The 19,304-nt window shown below is 40.9% G+C and overlaps 1 protein-coding gene across 4 annotated transcripts in view; it reads left to right on the top strand.

Annotated features, from left to right (window-relative positions):
- The first annotated feature begins 362 nt into the window (after positions 1 to 362).
- The window catches only part of ME2 (malic enzyme 2), a 71,261-nt gene continuing 52,319 nt past the window's right edge, over positions 363 to 19,304 (top strand). The window contains exons 1-3 of one of the 4 annotated variants that reach the window (XM_058438334.1): positions 368 to 759; positions 3,922 to 4,022; positions 17,763 to 17,882. In XM_058438334.1, coding sequence (XP_058294317.1) covers positions 17,775 to 17,882 — 108 coding nt within the window. In that variant the 5' untranslated portion in view covers positions 368 to 759; positions 3,922 to 4,022; positions 17,763 to 17,774. Of the gene's footprint in view, positions 760 to 3,921; positions 4,023 to 4,457; positions 4,479 to 17,762; positions 17,883 to 19,304 lie in introns of those variants that run through there. The other 3 variants (XR_004248079.2, XM_032152270.2, XM_058438335.1) reach the window with 3 other exon arrangements.

Here is a 19,304-nt window from a genome sequence, read left to right as displayed (position 1 = left end):
AACCTTGCCAGCAGCCATGAGGAGTGGCAAAGAATTCTGCAGAAGAGCAAGTCCTATGCACACAAAACAGCTCGGAAAGTGAAAGCGTCGCTGAAGTGCAGAAGCCTTGCATTTCCTGGGTCCTCTTCCTCCTTCCTTTGCCGTCTCCCGCCCTCCCGTCCTCCCCCTTCCTCTGTGGCTCAGGCAGGACAGACTCCAACTCCCAACTTCCCTGGCCTCCGCGGGTTCGGAGACTGGGAACCCCGGGCCAGGAGTGCTGGGGGCGCGGTCGGCCAGCCCCAGCTTCCTTCAGGGAGCGGCGGAGCTCCTCCTCCTCCTCTGCACGGCACTTCTCACATCCTCAGCATCGCGTCCACGCGGCCGCCCGCCCCGCCTCGGAACCGTAACCTCCAGGAGCCGGGTTGAGGAAGGCGGGGAGGACAGGAACCCCGGCGCCGGCAGCTAAGCCTCCAGACGGAGCCCGCCCCTCCGACCGGTTCGTGCCTCCCATTGGCCCGCGAGCCCGTCCGTCTCCACCGTGGGCCGCGCCTTCCCGGCCCCGCGCCTGGCCGGCTCCTCGCGCCCTCCCCTCACCCGGCCGCTCGTTGGGCTACCTCTGGGTGTGGGGCCGCCCGCGCCAGTGTGAGCCTGAGCTGGCGGCGGCTCCGGGAGGCTCGCAGAAGGGGAGGGCCGGGCGGCGCCGGAGCTGAGCATCGCCAGGGCGGGCGGCAGGGCGCGGCCTCTGCCGGCTGCACCACCTGTCGCGGCGCGAGACCTCTGGTAAGGCCCGGCGCGGTGGGGCCCGGGCGGGGGTCCGGGAGAGGAGCGGGCGCCGGCTTCCCCTGGCTCGGCCCCGAGAGCACAGCGCTGCCGCGCCTCCGGCCTCTGCGAGTGCGGCCCCCGCCGGTCCCGGCCTGGCGGTGGGGGCTGGGGGAAGGGAAGCGGCTCGCGGAGTCCGCGCTGAGGGCGAGGGACCGGCTGCGTCGCGGCGACCCAGGTTCCAGCGGCCGCGGCTCTCCCCGGCGCGCGATTTCTAGGTTCCTCCGCCCGGTGGTGCCGGGGCGCCCCGCTCTCGCCCGGGAACGAGGCCCTAGGCCTCCCAAACGCCAGCATCTCTTTCTCGCTCTTTCTGCACCCCTCCACAAAAGGACTTCTGTGGCTGGAAACCCTGTGGCAAGTGTATCTCCTTTATTCAGTCAGGCCGAGTTAACGGCAGGAGTTAGGCTGTGTGTGTGGCTCCTCCCTTTAAAAAAAGACTTGCTGCGGGCTGGAGAGTTCTAAGATTGGACCGATTCCGTCTATTATGAAATGCCATCTGTGGACCGGGATTGGCAGGTGTTTCTTTCACGCTGGCGATAACTATCTCTGCATGTGGTGTTACCTAGGTGGTCCTAGGTTTCGACTTTCTTTTTTGGTTCCGGAGATAAGTCTAGAAAATTTACGTTGCTTGTGGTGAGAAGCGTGATCAAATTAACACGTGCTTTCTTACAAAACGTTTTATCATCTTCTGTCTGTGGATTTACCTTCCTGATGCTTGTGGCTATCACCTCTAAGCAAAGAGGTTAATAGCGTTGCTATTTCTGTTAGTGTTGCAGTTGATAACGATAACAATAGTAGCATGTATTAATTGCTAGTGACAGGCGGAGCGCTAGTTTCTACACGGATTATCTCAAAATAACCCTTTGAGGTTGATACTGTTACTGTCTCCAGTTTACAAACCAGGAAACTAAGGTTTAGATAGGTTAAGTAACTTGCCTAAGACCACAGTTTTAACGTGACAAAGCCTAGATTCAAACTCAAGTGGTCTAACTTCATAGCTGCATCCTCCACCCGTACTCCCGTAAACGTGTATGCTCCTTAAGCATTGGACATGTTGTTAAGCTAATTGCGATGTTGTACCCATAATTTTGATTTTCAATTTACAAATATTCCGTGAATTAGATGAGAGAAACAGTTGTTTTTAAAAACATACATATAGTCCGTTCGCGGTGGCTCACGCATGTTCCCAGCGCTTCTGGGAGGCCGACGTGGGTGGATCACCTGAGGGCAGCTAATTTTTGTAATTTTAATAGAGACGGGGGTTTCGCCGTATTGGCCAGGCTGGTCTCGAACTCCTGACCTCAAGTGATCTACCCACCTTGACCTTCCAAAGTGCTGGAATTACAGGCATTAGCGACCGCGCCTAGCTCCTAATATGACTTTTATCATGCATTAATAGGAAATGTTGGGCTATGCTTCTGTAGAAATATTCTCTTGAGAATAATATATTTATGCTTAATAGCTATGCCTGAGAACTGCTTATGGGTGACGCCCTCAGAGGGTGTTTATATGTTTTTGTCTTTTAATATATTTATGAAAACAAAATATTCATAAAGGAAAAAACCCATTTACCATTTGGGAACTTCTTTTGTAAAATTAAAAACTTATATAGCTATATATGTATAATTTGTATATTAAGTTAAAAACTCTAATTGATTTTGGCGAATTTCAGACAAACTAGACTTATTTTATTCTCTTTAAGACGGAGTTTTGCTCTTGTTGCCCAGGCTGGAGTGCAATGTTGCGATCTCCACTCACTGCAACCTCCGCCTTCCGCGTTCAAGCGCTTCTTCTGCCTCAGCCTTCCCAGTAGCTGGGACTACAGGCATGCACCACCATGCCTGGCTAATTTGTGTGTGTGTGTATTTTTAGTAGAGACAGGGTTTCACCATGTTTTTCAGGCTGGTCTCGAGCTGCTGACCTCAAGTGATCCACCTCCTTCGGCCTCCCAAAGTGCTGGGATTACAGGCGTGAGCTACCACGCCCGGTGAACTAGCCATATTTTAAAACACAAATAACGTTAAAACCTATATTTACTAAGGATTAATGTTACAGGACAAAATTCACACTAAATAAAAATTACATTGACTTTATAAAAAGATAACTTTTATTAGAAATTATTTTATTTGAAAGTTACGATTTTGATTTTATGGCGGCATATTATACCTCCTTTGATCAACATGTACAAATTTCAAAAGTGATAAAAAATATATTCTGTATATACTTGTTTAGGATGACATTTGATGTTGCCTGTATCTGTATGGCATCCAGATTCTCATTCTTGACTTTTAGATTTGATTTGAAATATTTTGAATAAATGTTAATCATGATTATCCTTGTAGCCTCTTATATTAATTTGATCATTAAAAGATGTTGATGCAGAAACTAGGAGGCATTTAGTAGGCACCTTGTGACCACCTTAGTCTACAACTACTAATAGTAATGCTTATGATAACTAGTGTTTCTAGAGCACCTAGAGGGCATTGTGATAAGCATCTTAATGGATTATCTAATTTAAATCTTAAAACAGCCTATTAAATAGGTCTTGTAGTTTAACGTTCCCATTTTACTGATGAGAAAATGCGAATTGGGGAGGTTGTGATTTACTCAGCATCAAAGAGCTAGCAAATGGCAAAGCCAGGATTTATTTTGTTTTGTTTTTGTTTTTGAGAGAGGGTCTCACTCTTACCCAGGCTAGAGTGCAGTGGTGCTATTATGGCTCACTGCAACCTCAACCTCCCATGCTCAAGCCATCCTCCTGCCTCAGCCTCCGAAGTAGCCGGGACTACAGGTGTGTGCCACTACCCCCAGCTAATTTTTAAATTTTTTGTAGAGATGGGGTTTTGTCATGTTGCCTGGGCTGACCTGGAACTCCTGAGCTCAAGCAACCCACCCACCTTGGCCTCCCAAAGTGCTAGGGATTACAGGTGTTCGCCACGGGATTTAAATCCAGGCAGTTTGACTCCAGAACTTGCCCTTTGACCACTCAGCTAGACTATTTCGTATGGGTTTTTTAAAGCAAACTTTGAGGTCAAGTAGTCAAGCTCTTTATAGAGATGCTATTGTAAAACTGTAAAGGCTTGACGCTATTAATAATATGTATATATCAACATTACTTCACAGAATTCTGCAAGTTTCCCCTCCCCCACTTTATTGATGAGAAAAATGAAACATCTAAGTCAGTGGCTTCCAGACTGTTGGACTTCGCCAGCAAGTGAAAAACCGTATGTGTGTGGGACAATTGGGACCAGACATAAGATCTCCAACTTTTATTTCTGTCAAGGTTGACAACCTTCTTAAACACTACTGCAATCTGGTTGGGTGCGGTGGTTCATGTCTGTAATCCCAGCACTTTGGGAGCCAGAGGTGGATGGATCACTTGAGGTCAGGAGTTCAAGACCAGCCTGGCCAACATGGTGAAACCCCGTCTCTACTAAAAATAAACAAAAATTTGCTGGATGTGGTAGCACACACCTATAATCCCAACTACTCGGTAGGCTGAGGCAGGAGAATCGCTTGAACCTGGAAGCCAGAGGTTGCAGTGAGCTGAGATCACACCACTGTACTCCAGCCTGGGCGACAGTGATTTTTGAGACTTTGTCTCAAAAAAACAAAAAAACGACTGCAATCTACTGTCCTGATCCTTTCCTTAAAAAGGGGACATTTTTAGCACCACAAAGGTAAGAAGGTAATAGTTACAACATAAAAACAATAAATTTAATATTATGAAAAACTATATTACATTGTGTTAGTTTTTCCTCATTTGGTCATAGACCTGTCAAAAACATGTCCTAAACTAACACCAATTTAGAGATCATTCGGGAATGCCTGGGTGACACAACTGATTCTGAACTGGTAATTAGCTGAGTCCAGTCCAGATTCAGTCTCCAGTCTGTCTGACCACAAAGCCTGTGCTTGTTGCCCTGTCATGAGCTCTTTCTACTGAACAGTGTCTAGGGTTTTGGTCTCCTGTGAACAGTCTTTCTCAGGTGTTGACTATTTCCTTCTCCCCCCAGGTAGGGGGCCAGGGAGAATAGTCTCCAGCAGCCAATGTCTTAACAACTTAAGTCCCAGTCCAGTTTATAAATACCACCCAGAGAGTGAGTTCCACTGCTTCCCTGTTTGAGGTAGTTCTTTTGTCCGTGCTTACTCATGGAAGGGGCAAGGCAGTGACCATACCAGGGCAAGAAACCACGGGCATATTCCAGTATTCAAGAAACTCTGGCTGGGTGTGGTGGCTCACACCTGTAATCCCAGCACTTTGGGAGGCCGAGGTGGGCGGATCACCTGAGATCAGGAGTTCAAGACCAGCCTGGCCAACATGGTGAAACCCCATCTCTACTAAAAGTACAAAAAAGTAACCGGGCATGGTGGTGGGTGCCTGTAGTCCCAGCTACTCTGGAGGCTGAGGCAGGAGAATTGCTTGACCCAGGAGGTGGAGGCTGCAGTGAGCCACGATCGTGCCATTACACTCCAGCCTGGGTGACAGAGCAAGACTCTGTCTAAAAAACAAAAAAACTCTCCAGTAAATAGCTTGATTTTACTTAGTTATTCAAAATTAGAATCCCCACCTTCTTTTATTTCCTGTTGTTACTTCACTCGCTCCTACAGTTCTCCTTCTGTCATCTTTGTGTAACATAAGGAGTTAGGTGTGTGTTTTCCCCATTCTGTCTTGTCTCCAGCAGATATTAAGCCCACCTGTCTGTTTCTGTCTGTAAGTGTACTAAGTTCCGATTTCGGCAAAGATTGTTTTATTCCTTAGGTTTTTTTTTTTTTAATTATGCCTACTAAAGACACTATTAAAATTACTTTTATATTTTATTTTACTCTATCACTTGCTAATAAAATTAAGTTCTCTATTAATTTGAATAATATATGTTTTATCTTTAATTATAATACTCTTTTGCATATATTCTCTCATTTGATCATCACAGTTTTCTATGAGGTAGATTTGAGAGGTGGTGTTATCTTTATATACAAGCCAAATTCATTATTTTTTAAATTTATTTGTTTTGAGACAGAGTCTCATTCTGTCACCAGGCTGGAGTACAGTGGCGTGATCTCAGCTCACTGCAACCTCTGCCTCCTGAGTTCAAGCAATTCTCCTGCCTCAGCCTCCTGAGTAGCTGGAACTACAGGCACGCACCACCACGCCCGGCTAATTTTTGTATTTTTAGTAGAGACTGGGTTTCACCATGTTGATCAGGATGGCCTCGATCTCTTGATGTCATGATCCACCCGCCTCGGCCTCCCAAAGTGCTGGGATTACAGGCATGAGCCACTGCACCAGGCCCAAATTCATTATTTGATAGGAGCAAGATTTTAACTAGGAGTTGAAAATAGAAGATTTCATATATCAGAAACCTGATCTTAACTGCTGATTCCAAAATGTATTTTTTGGGGATTGCCTTTGATTCAAAATAAAATGTATTCCATACCATTTTAGATTTGCCTACCTTGCAGTACTAATCACCAAAGTTTGTGTGTGTGTGTGTGTGTGTGTGTGTGTGTGTCTGAAACGGAGTTTCGCTCTTGTTGCCCAGGCTGGAGTGCAGTGGTGCAATCTTGGCTCACTGCAGCCACTGCCTCTCGGGTTCAAGCGATTCTCCCACCTCAGCCTCCTGAGTAGCTGGGATTGTAGGCGCCGGTCACCACACCCAGCTAATTTTTTGTATTTTTAGTAGAGACAGGGTTTTGCCATGTTGGCCAGTCTGATCCCGAACTCCTGGTCTCAGGTGATCTGCCTGCCTCAGCCTCCCAAAGTGCTGGGATTTCAGGCGTGAGCCACCACGCCAGGCCCAAAGTTTTAACTATAGTAAATAATGCTCTCTCTCCTGGAAGAGCCACACAAACATATGACGAATTCTTTTAGAACTTCTTTTTAGCTGGGTGTGATGGCTCATGCCTCTAATCCCAGCAACTCACAGGCTGAGATCGGACGATTGCTTGAGGCCAAGAGTTCAAGACCAGCCTGGGCAACATAGCAAACACCAGCTCTACAAAATATTAAAATTAGCCATGCACAATGGCTTGTACCTGTAGTCTCAACTACTTGGGAGGCTAAAGCAGGTGAATCACTTGAGCCCAGGAGTTCAAGACTGCAGTGAGCTGTGATTATACAACTGTATTCCAGCCTGAGTGACAGAGTGAGATACTGTCTCTAAAAAAATAATAATAATAAAACTTTTTTTAAATGACAATTTATAAAATTTAAATAGTTTTTTTTGCCACTTAGCAGAGTATCAACCATCCCAATTTTGTTAATAATACTTTTGTCACCATATTGGGGATTCTGGGGAGAAAGCTACTTGGCATATATATATATTTAACACTGTGCTGCTATAATTAACATTATTAGTCATATGATATTGATTAATAATTTTTAAAAGTGTAGAAACGTATATATAATTTGTACTTTTAGAGCCAACTGCTGATACTTTCTTCAGTACACTAATAAATGGAAATAAAGTGACATAGACCTTTTATGTAAGATAATCCTGAAAAGATGTATAAAAGTCAAATTTGAGTAACTTAAAATTTAAAAATAGCCTGAAAAATCTTGCTATTTAAAGAAATCCAGTGAAGAATTCTCTTTTTTTTTTTTTGAGACAGAGTCTCGCTCTGTCGCCCAGGCCGGAGTGCAGTGGCGCAATCTCAGCTCACTGCAAGCTCCGCCTCGCGGGTTCACGCCATTCTCCTGCCTCAGCCTCTCCGAGTAGCTGAGACTACAGGCGCCCGCCACCACGCCCGGCTAATTTTTTTGTATTTTTAGTAGAGACGGGGTTTCACCGTGGTCTCGATCTCCTGACCTCGTGATCCGCCCGCCTCGGCTCGCAAAGTGCTGGGATTACAAGCGTGAGCCACCGCGCCCGGCCTAAGAATTCTCTTATATAGCAAATTCTCTCTCTTAAAAATAAAATCAATGGAGTTTGCTCAAAGCAGGCTCTACCACTGTTTCTTCTTCTAGATTGTACACATTTAATAGATATCCATTATTAGATTCAGATAGTGAAGACAATTCATAAGTACACAATGCTGGTTCTATATATGTGTAGGTGTGTATATATTTATACTATATACCCACACAAATTTAAAATTTAAAAAAAAAAAGGAAAACTTGGGAAGCCTATACAGGTATGTGTCTATTTTTTAATTTAAAATTGAGAAAGAGTAAGTTAGATATTTTTTTTTTTTTGAGATGGAATCTCACTCCGTTGCCCAGGCTGGAAGGTGGCATGATCTCAGCACACCTTCACCTCCCAGGTTCAAGAGATTCTCATGTCTCAGCCTCCTGAGTAGCTGGGATTACAAGCACGCACCACCCTGCCCAGCTAATTTTTGTATTTTTAATAGAGATGGGGTTTCACCATGTTGGCTAGGCTGGTCTTGAACTCCTGACCTCAAGTGATCCACTCGCCTCAGCCTCCCAAAGTGTTGGGATTACAGGTGTGAACCACTGCACCTGGCCAAGTTCTTTTTCTTGGTTTTGTTCATGTTTATAGTTCTTTTTAAAAAGCACGAAGGAGAGCTTTATTTAGGACTTTATAACTTGCTGGTAGTAGAACATTAAGAGAATATTGCATGGTGGTGATTTAATAGATTCTGTTTAATGCTTCTGATGTTTACCTAGAGAAAACCAAATCTGGCTGGATGCAGTGGCTCACACCTGTAATCTCAGCACTTTGGGAGGCCAATACTGGCAGATCAATTGAGGCCAGGAGTTTGAGACCAGCCTGGGCAACATAGAGAGACTCTGTCTCTACCAAAAATACAAAAAATTAGCCGGGCATGGTGGTGCATGCCTATAGTCCCAGCTACTCAGGAGGCTGAGGCAGGAGCATCACTTGAATCCAGGAGACGGAGGCTGCAGTGAGCCGAGATCGTGCCACTGCACTCCAGCCTGTGTGACAGCAAGATTCTGTCTCAAAAAGAAAAAAGAAAACCAAATCTGATGGTGTAAGTTTCATAGCGGCTAAAAAGACATGGATTCCTATAGTGTTAAGTAAGAATATGAGAGCAATACTAACCCTAGGCCTCATTCCAGCCCTGACGTGTGGTAGGTGCTCAATAGATGAGTAAATAAGTATAATATAGGTTTAAACTGAATCAACTTCCAGTTTAAAGTGATTGATTAGTCACATGTTGAAATCTCCCTTTCTTGCTCTAAAAACACAGAGATGGTAAGTAAAATTGAAACAACACAGAGCCAAGTTTGAAAGCAAGAGAGAAATCTCCACATGCAGGAATGAAGAAAGAACCTATAGCAGTGAGCTTGACTGAAGACAAATGTTCCATGGGTAGACAGGGAACAAATACAGTACATAAATACTACTTAGGATCTGAAGTGTTTATTGCTTGCCAGGAGATGGAAACTGAGTTCCCAAGGCGTGTTCAATCTTCAGAATCAAAATTAGGTATATTTTGGGAAGCTGAGAATGGGGAAACACTTTTCTCTCCATAAATGAAGACTATCCTCACTGAGGTTGAGACAAGAGTTAAATCATCCATCTCACACCCTAAGTAGAATCCTAAGCCTTAACTTGTTTGAATTTGGCTTTGGAATTCTACCCGAGGTATGTAACCATCTAACACAGAAACTAATGTAGAAACTAGTTTTAGCCTGTAAACCCTCAGGATCTCATATAGAGGCAAACTTAAAACTACTTCCAAGGGTTGGTTTCCACAACACACAACGTGTATGGGACCACCATCAAAGATTGCAAAGTGAGCTTATAGACAAAAATTATGCCATGAAAGAGACTGGAAATTTATATCCAGGCACTAAAGACATTAGAAAAGGTCTTTAAAATAAATATTTAATGAAGCCAGAATTTAAAGTTATGAAGCATGAACTGGTGACCATAAAACAGAACCAAATAGAAATATAGACATAAAATAATTGAAGTGAAAAAATGGAATTCAGAAATAGATAACTAAAGAGCTATATAAGAAGTTAGGTTGTGGATAAATTGCTTAATTACTACTCGGAGGCTGAGGCAGGAGAATGGCGTGAACCTGGGAGGCGGAGCTTGCAGTGAGCCGAGATTGCGCCACTACACTCCAGCCTGGGCGACAGAGCGAGACTCCGTCTCAAAAAAAAAAAAGAAAAAAAAAATTGCTTAATTAAGAAATGAGGCCAGGCTCAGTGGCTCACACCTGTAATCATAACACTTTGGGAGGTTGAGGCTGGCAGATCACTTGAGCCCAGGAGTTGGAGACCAGCCTGGGCAAAATGGTGAAACTCTTTCTCTACAAAAAAAAAAAAAAAAAACCACAAAAATTAGGGGCATGGTGGCACATGCCTGTCCTCCCAGCTACTTGAGAGGTTGAGGTGGGAGGATCGCTTGAGCCCCCGAGGTTGAGGCTGCAGTGAGCTGTGATCGTGCCACTGCACTCTAGCCTAGGCAACAGAGCAAGACCCTGTCTCAAAAAAAAGAAAAGAAAATATATGAAATGAAATTTTGTCTTGAAAAATGGGATTTAGAAAGGAATGGGAGGGAATATATTTATGAAACAAAAACAACAGAATCAAAGGCTCAGAGGCTGAAAAATTTGGAACAGGAAGGGAAAACAATAAAAACCCTGGACTACCACTAGTAAGCTGAGTGATATTGGACATGTCCATTTCTATCTCTGGGCTTTATTTTTTTTTCATTTAAATTAAGATATTTAAACTAGGTGATGTCTAAGACTCGTGATGACTATAATTGTGATTCAAGGAAAATCTAAGTGTGTAAATCTAATCAGAATAAAGCACTATTTAGTTTAAGGTTTATGTGCTTGGTAACATGATATATACTCTAATGCTTTAGGAAGGAAGCTCTATAAAGGGTATCAGGGTCATAACAATGTATTAAATAGTGTGGTGTTATACTAAATATATTGATCTTCCTGATTCTGTCACAGAGTTCCTCAAACCCGTGGATTTCCTGAATGATAGGAGTGTCTTTAAAAAAAATTTTTTTTTAAACTGATGCATAATAGATGTACATAGCTTCAGGGTACATGTGATGATTTAATATATTCATATAATTTGTAAAGATCAAGTCAGTGTATTCTGGATATCCATCACTTTCAATATTTGTATTTATGCTAGAAACAGTCCAGTTCTTCTCTTTTAGCTATTTTTAAATGTATAGACGATTATTATAAACTATAGTCACTTTACTGATCTGTCTAACACTACGTCTTATTCCTTCTGTCAAGCTGTATATTTTTATCCATTAATCCCCTCCCCCCATGATAGGAGTGTTTTTTCTCATAATGATCCCCTTTTGATCACACCTGAGTGTGTGCTAGTCACCTAAGGTGACTTAGGGTAGAGCCCCTAGGCACCCTCAGGGTATGGCTGATCACTAGAAAGACCAAGCGATTAGAGGGTTAGAACTTTCAGCCCTATCCATGAGCTTTGGGGAAGGGGGTTCTGGACATTAAGCTCTATAAAACTTTTGAACGACAAGATTTGCTGAGCTTCAGGGTTGCTGAACACATGGTGCTGGGAGAGTGGCCTGTCCAGGGAAGGCATGGAAACTCTGCATCCCCTTGCCCCCAATACCTTGCCCTCTACATCTCTTTATCTGGCTCTTCATCTGTATCCTTTATAATAAAGGGGGATCTTTTTGAAGACGTATTAGAATAAAGCAATTTACCGTGGATAAGAAGACTTAAAAATGGGCCATAGTTAAAGACTTGGTAAGAGTTCATAATAATAATGATACATTTGACAAGGAAATTTAGTTATTTTTGTGACACAACAATTTAGCATTAGAATTATGACTGACATTTCCTAAGACATATCAGATTTCTAGGAATCTCATGCAGTTTTGGAACACATATTAACCTGTTCATGTTAATGGGACTCTAGGAAATGGTTAAACATTATTCTTATTTGGCAATGCTTCCCATATAATTTAACATGCCCAATAAGCCTAATATGTTTCCCTTGGACTTCCACGGGCCCTTTTGGAATGTCTAATAGTTAGTTTAAGGTCAAAAAGACATAATTTAGGATTTGAAATTTGATTTGGGGAAGCCTGTTAATTATGTCAAAGGTTTAAAACACTTGATCAAAAATAGTATCCAAGGTCACTGTGATGAAATAAAATAATATTCATTCAGCTGAAGTGATTTCAAAAATCAAGAGATTTCAAAAATCAAGAATCCTCACTCTTTGATAGAAAAGCAACCCCATTGTCCAAAAAAAAAAAAAAAAAAAACAAAAGGCCTAATAAAGACAGCATGATGCAAATAGAATGTTTCTTCTGTTTTGCAGCTTACTCAAAAGGCAAACTACAATCTTTTGTTATTTTTTATTAATACTACACAAAAATCTTGTTCAGAAGAGAAAACCAAATTCAATATATTATTATTTTTTTCTTTTTTTATACTTTTTGTAGAGACAAGGTCTTACTATGTTGCCCAGGCTAGTCTTGAACTCCTGAGCTAAAGTGATCCACCCATCTCAGCCTCCCAAAGTGCTGGGATTTCAGGCATGCACCACTATGCAGGGCCTCAATGTATTATTATTAAAGTGAATTTTAATAAAATCTTACAAACAAATTCAATCTCAGTCAGCTTTGACCACACAACGTAAGATTTCTGTAAATTTTTTACAACTACTTACAAAATTATTTCAGGTTTTTTTCTTCCCCAACTTGTTTTATCCATTTAGTTTTATCTATATCATTTTTCCTTCATTATGAAACCTTTAAATAACCTCTAAACTAGACAGAGTTCCTTTTTTCAACAAAAAAACACATCTTTTGTCTTTCTTATAACCTTCCTCACCAAAAAGCATCCTGCCTTTCTTGTAAAAGAATTGTTTTTCTTTATATCTAGTTGTTTTAATTACATATATTACAATTTTGACTCTTACTAACTTCCAGTATAAAACCTAGTAGGAAGCAATTTTAATTGCTATGTACCGGGTACAGAGTTCTGGACAGAGCTATTAAGACTACGTCTGGAGGACCCAACCCTTCTAGCATGGCCAGGAGGCACTGCTGGACCAGGAGGGCAGGGCCATATTGAGCCTGGCTCTGCCCTGCAGCTGGTGGCCCAGGTACTGAAGATAAACGTATGTACCTGGGCCTCACCATGGTCACCTGTGTAGACTGCAGAATTTAAAGGCTCAAAACCAAAAGCATAAGCTCAGGCAAATCAAACAAATATTTAAAATATCTCAGGAGCAGTAGTTTGATGACCTTAAAATAGGTAGAAGAAACTGTGTAAATCTGACCAGTAGACCCAAGGCAAAAATGTCTGAATTATATTTAATACTGACAATTTTGAGACATTCCTATTTTACCAACAATTTTTAAAGTAGCTTATTTCAAATAGAGAGAATTTAAGCTTTTCCAAGAAGGAGTTTGGATGTGTCAGAGGAGACACCAAGGAAGATTAATCTGAACTACCAGACTACAAGGTGGAGTGGCCTTCTTTATAAATCCCACAGGGGATCCAAAGCAGGCAGTTTGAGCATACAAAGGAGTTTTACTTTGTTTTAAATCTGAATTCTGCTTGCTATATTCCTTTTGTGTCTTTTCATAGGTCTCTGAAAAGATGAGAGGTCTCTGCAAAATTTTCTCATAAATACAGCCAATTAATTTATTCCATAAGCACCTAAGCCAATAAGCCTTTTTCATGGAAAGTCCCAGAGGTAACTTTGCAGGTTTAGAATACCATAGACATGAGTGGTATTTTTTAAATGGCACAGTTGTGGTTCCGCGTGATCCCCAAAAAAATTCACTCCCACAAAGAGGCTGAGATAGCAGAAGACTCTTGTTGCCATAGACAGTGAAGGATGGTGTTTGTGTATGGTATCTCTAGTATCACACAAATTTGTGGGGGGCACTAGTCACAGACCCATTACTCCATGACACCAGGAGGCCCACCTGGAATTGGACTTATAATTCTTCTTTTTTTTTTTTTGAGATGGGGTCTCACTGTGTCATCCAGGCTGGAGTGCAATGGCACAATCTCGGCTTACTGCAGCCTCTGCCTCCCAGACTCATCCAGTCTTTCCACCTTAGCTAGTATCACAGGTGTACACCACCACACCCAGCTAATTTTATTTTTGTGTGTGTGGGTTTTTTGGTTTTTTTTTTTGGTAGAGATGGGGTTTCACCATATTGACCATGCTGGTCTTGAACTGCTGAACTCAAACAATCTGCCTGCCTCGGCCCCCCAAAGTGCTGGGATTACAGGGGTGAGCCAGTGCACCCGGCCTGGGCTCGTAATTCTTTATAGTTTCTTTACTTTTTGAAAAAATGTTAATATCTTTAATCTGTTTGAAAGGTTTTGCTAACTGTAATGGCAAATCCTTCTACCTATTCTTTTTCAACATTTCTTGGATTTTCTCACATTTATTCTTTCAAATATATATTTAAGCTGAGTCTAAAGCTCCATAAAGTTCAAGGCTGCAGTGAGCTATGATTGTGCCACTGCACTCCAGCCTGAGCTCAGAATGAGACCTTGTCTCTAAAAAAATAAAAAATAAAACTCTGTAAATATTCTGGAATTTTTGTTGGAATTGCCTTAGAACTGTGGATTGTTTGAGGGGAAACTGATATTTTTACTGTTGACTATTCCCATTCAGAAATGGGTATTTCTATCCATATATTTAGGACTTCTTTATGTCTATTAGTTTCTGTGTTGGTGTATTCCTAGGTATTTTATAATTTGTGTTAGTATTGTAAATAGAATCTTTTATCCTATTACATATCTTAATTTATTATTGCTGATATAATCAGCCACTTTGCTGAAGTCTTATTAGTTCTAGTATTTTTTTCAGTTGATTTTCTCAGATTTTCTAGATGGCAGTTACATCATCTGCAGCTTTAGACCTTTGTTGTAAATGGGCCCAAAATAATGCTGCTTTTTTATTCTAAGACAAACAATTCAGTGGAGTCATGAAGTGAAAAGTATAGTAAAAAATTACTCTTTAAGGCCAGGTGCAGTGGCTCACGCCTGTAATCCCAACACTTTGGGAGGCCGAGGTGGGCAGATCACAAGGTCAGGAGTTCGAGACCAGCCTGGCCAACATGGTGAAACCCCGTCTCTACTAAAGATACAAAAAATCAGCTGGGCATGGTGATGCACCCCTGTAATCCCAGCTACCCAGGAGGCTGGGGCAGGAGAATCACTTGAACCTGGGAGGCGGAGGTTGCAGCAAGCTGAGATCGTGCCATTGCACTCCAGCCTGGGCGACTAGGTGAGACTCCATCTCAAAAAAAAAAAAAAACCCTTTAAATTTGCTTCAATACTTATTATAAAATAAGCATAAATATACAGAATAATAGTAATAAAGAGTGTATATGCAAAATTGTAATTTTATGGTATTTTGAACTTAAAGCATTAAGATGGTAGCATAAATTAATTTCTAAAAAGAAACCTGAACACTCATTTTTCATCATGGTTATTTTTACTACACTATTATGACTATGATAAAAATCCAGCAATGAAAAAGGTTGAGGATAATGATGTAGCACCTGCTTAATGAATAAGACCATTCAGATGAGCAAAATACATAATTTCAATAATTTGTGTTACCTTTCCCCTGAAAAGGCCATCAGGAAGTTGTTAGAGTTTGATGCCTCCCCAGTAGTCAGCCTTGGTAACTGAGGAAGTAATTGGCTTGTGTTTGACTCAAAAGTTTTGTGTAGGCTCAGCTACTGGTTATTTTTCTGTCTTACTGTCTTTTGTACAGCTCAAATATTTCTTAAAAGGGTCTCAAATCTCCTACGTGTGATTTTGTAGTTTTGTTCTACTGACAGAATATATTCAGAAATTAAATCATTTTTTTAACAATACATTGAAGATTTTCTACTGCTGCCTCTTCCTCTTACTCTTTCTGCTCTTCCCATTTTCTACATTCTTTGTCAGTGTTTTCTTAAGTCCCACAATTAATTCTTAAATTTCTTCTTTGAAGCTGTGAACAAAACCATTCCTACTATCTTGGCCTGGCTACCTGTACAGTGTGTTCCACTTTTTTGACAAAAAAACAGGAAACCTTTTAAATCATTCACACATTCTTTTCATTTATGTCCTTCATGCTTTGATTATTTACAGTTAAATTACATCCATGACTATTTAATATGAGTGAAACATTCTTGGCAATGTTGAAGGACTTCTACCCCTGACTGCGTCATATTTAATATCAGGCTTACCATCCATACATGGATGTGTTGATGAAACTCTAAGCCTCATGCAAGTGGTCTTGAAACATCAAATCACACTTGATTTCAAAGGTTGGTGGATGGAAGTGGTATGGGAGGCAGAAAACAACTTCAGCAAAGTTACTTGCAAACTGGAGTGTTTCAGTGTTCAGGAATAAGTGATCAAGCAACACATTTAAAACATCCCTTTTTGGCTGGGCGTGGTGGCTCACGCCTGTAATCCCAGTACTTTGGGAGGCCAAGGCAGGTGGATCACCTGAGGTCAGGAGTTCAAGACCAGCCTGGCCAACATGGTGAAACCCTGTCTCTACAAAATACAAAAATACAGGAAAAAAATTAGCCGGGCATGATGGCGGGTTCCTGTAATCCCAGCTACTCACAAGGCTAAGGCAGGAGAATAGCTTGAATCTGGGAGGCAGAGGTTGCAGTGAGCTGTGATCACGCCGTTGCACTCCAGCCTGGGTGACAGAAAGAGACTCCATCTCAAAAAAAAAAAAAAAAAAAAAAATCCCTTTTTTGGCCGGGAATGGTGGCTCACACCTGATTACAGGTGGCTCATGCCTGTAATCCCAGCACTTTGGGAGGCCAAGGTGGGCAGATCACGAGGTCAGGAGATCGAGACCATCCTGGACAACACAGTGAAACCCCTTATATACTAAAAATAAAAATACAAAAAAATTAGCCGGGCGTGGTGGCGGGTGCCTGTTGTCCCAGCTACTCGGGAGGCTGAGGCAGGAGAATGGTGTGAACCCGGGAGGTGGAGCTTGCAGTGAGCAGAGATCGTGCCACTGCACTCCAGCCTGGGCGACAGAGCGAGACTCCATCTCAAAAAAAAAAAAAAAAAAAAAAGAATTTTTGAATTGCCTCTTAATTGTTCAGTTTAAAATGGTTACTTTTATGGTATATGAGCTTCAAAAAAAAAAAAATCCTTATGTAAATGGTTTTGCTGCCCCCCCTCACACATATCATGGATTTCTCCACAAATGGAAATCCATTTTAAAAAACTTAACAGCATAATCATTGCAATGATTTGTAATGTTTAAAGAAATAAATAGGCATTTCAAATTCTGATTTTTGGTGAGATAATTGGTAAGTAGAAGACTATTATCACTAAATATTTTACATTTAATATATAGTTTTCTCTTTAAAAATATCCATGTTTATGATGGATGCAATTATTTTATACATTATTTTATATAAAGTAATTACATACAATTACTTTATATGTTTTCTAGCCAACTTACATGATTTGTTTATATTAAATAACAGGTTTTCTAAGACAAAAAATTCTAGTACATTAAATTTAAACATTGAACATAGTCCATTAAAATTCTAGGTCTAGATTAAGAATCAGGATAGTTTTTCTTCCTCTGACTGTGTCTCTACTTTCTTATTATTTACTTTTCCACCTTCAAGCTAAACTCTCACTCATTAAAATGGAACTCACTTTGCTATTTACTATGTTACCTGGTTTCTTAACCTCTTAATGTGTTTCTGTTACAAGTGGGAGATGCATACCTTGCCACACTTGTGTGGCTAGAAAGAGGTTAAATGTTTTTTGCAGTGTCTGATACTTAGTAGGTGGTACTTAAAGAGTAGCAGTGATTATTTCCCAAGAACATGAGAGTGTTATCAGAGAAAGTAAGTTTTCACCTTCGCCTCTTGTTACCTTTTTAAAACTGTTGCAGCCTGTGGAAACATAAATGTGTTTTGAAAACTGATACCTGATGGACATGCAGGCCTATAATATGATTCTCTTCAGTGGTTTATTTGCTTTGTTTTTTTCAGGTGAAAGAAAAGATGTTGTCCCGGTTAAGAGTAGTTTCCACCACTTGTACTTTGGCATGTCGACATTTGCACATAAAAGAAAAAGGCAAGCCACTTATGCTGAACCCAAGAACAAACAAGGTTAGTAACATTAATATCAATGAGCATTTTCTCTCTTCCTGTTAAAGTTTGATATATTTAAGATTGATAAGCTGTGACATATTTTTGTAGCTTTATGCTAAGGTTGTTCAGAGATAGTTGTTCACATGAAATTTTCACGCTTCTCCACATGGCAAAATCGTGGTTGCTTTATACCTCCTCAATTTCATCCTCATGACTTTTACCACCAGAAAAGGATTGACTTTGATTCCTAGTTCTAGCTTTAAAAAATAAAAAATAAAAAATCCCGGAATAGTGCTTTGGCCAGGACTTTGGGCCACGTGTGAGATAGTTACATTTCCCCAGCTCAAATCAGGTACTCACCCTGAGCTAATCAGTTAGGCCCTTGGAAAGTAGGGTCAAAATTGTGAAATGAACCTTTATGTAAAGTCCACATCACCCCACCTCCACCTATCTTTTTGGACACAAACCATCGCACACAAAAAATTTTGCCCATTAATTAGAATGATTAGATGACTGCTTCAAAATAGACTCCTGGCTCTTTATTATACTCTTGTGACAAAAGTGACGTGCAATATTGAGATCCAGTCATGACTTCATCCTTCATCTATGTTTGGTTCAGTGGACAAGTGCCTGTCTGTTTTTTAGTGGCAATATTAAATAGTAAGTAAAAGTTCTGGGAAGAGATTTTTTTTACAAGAAGCTTGCAAGAGGATACATTGAGTTTATTGCAATATATGAAATTTACCTTTTGGGGAAAGGTAAATTCAAATGAAAGGTGTGACTTATTTTAAAAGAACAGTCATAAAAAAACTTGCCAGTCCCATTTGTTTCCCACTATCAGGGAAAATAGTTAATTGTTAATTGTTATCGTATGATGAGTTTTGAGGGGTTTCAGGCCTACAAAGGGGAATTTGACCATGGGTCACACAGAGCACCTCACCTTTGTATTCTTGGTACGTGACACAGAATGAGTTCAACAAGCAGTTAGTACATTAAATGAAGCTTAATGAAGGATATTCTGATCCTCTCTTGTTTGTGCCTGACCTCTCCAAATCTCATTTGCTGTTTAAGACGCACCTCATTACAAATCCACTTCTCCTGTAGAACCTTTTTACACTACCATGGACTGGAGTAATTACTCCCTTCTCTGAAACTCCATAGCAGTTTCTTCCTGTTCCTGTGGCAAGTAATCAATATGTGTTGCTTTGTGCTTCTTTTCATGGTTTAAGCTGTTATTGAAGTCATTGATGGTAGTTACATTTTCATGAGTTTATATCTTCTTGACTATATTTCAGGTTCCTTTTGGGCAGGGACCATTCGAATACTTCTGTGTATCTTTGACAGTGCTATGAGTGCATTTGATAAATATATTGGTTTTATTTTACATTTTATCTTTATGGAAATAATTTATTTACCTACTCTGGGGACTTAAAGATTATA

Source organism: Hylobates moloch, unplaced genomic scaffold (assembly GCF_009828535.3).
Source record: "Hylobates moloch isolate HMO894 unplaced genomic scaffold, HMol_V3 SCAFFOLD_5, whole genome shotgun sequence".
Classification (NCBI taxonomy): domain Eukaryota; kingdom Metazoa; phylum Chordata; class Mammalia; order Primates; family Hylobatidae; genus Hylobates; species Hylobates moloch.
Note: the sequence above shows the minus strand (reverse complement) of the source record. Positions and strands in the feature narration are given on the sequence as shown.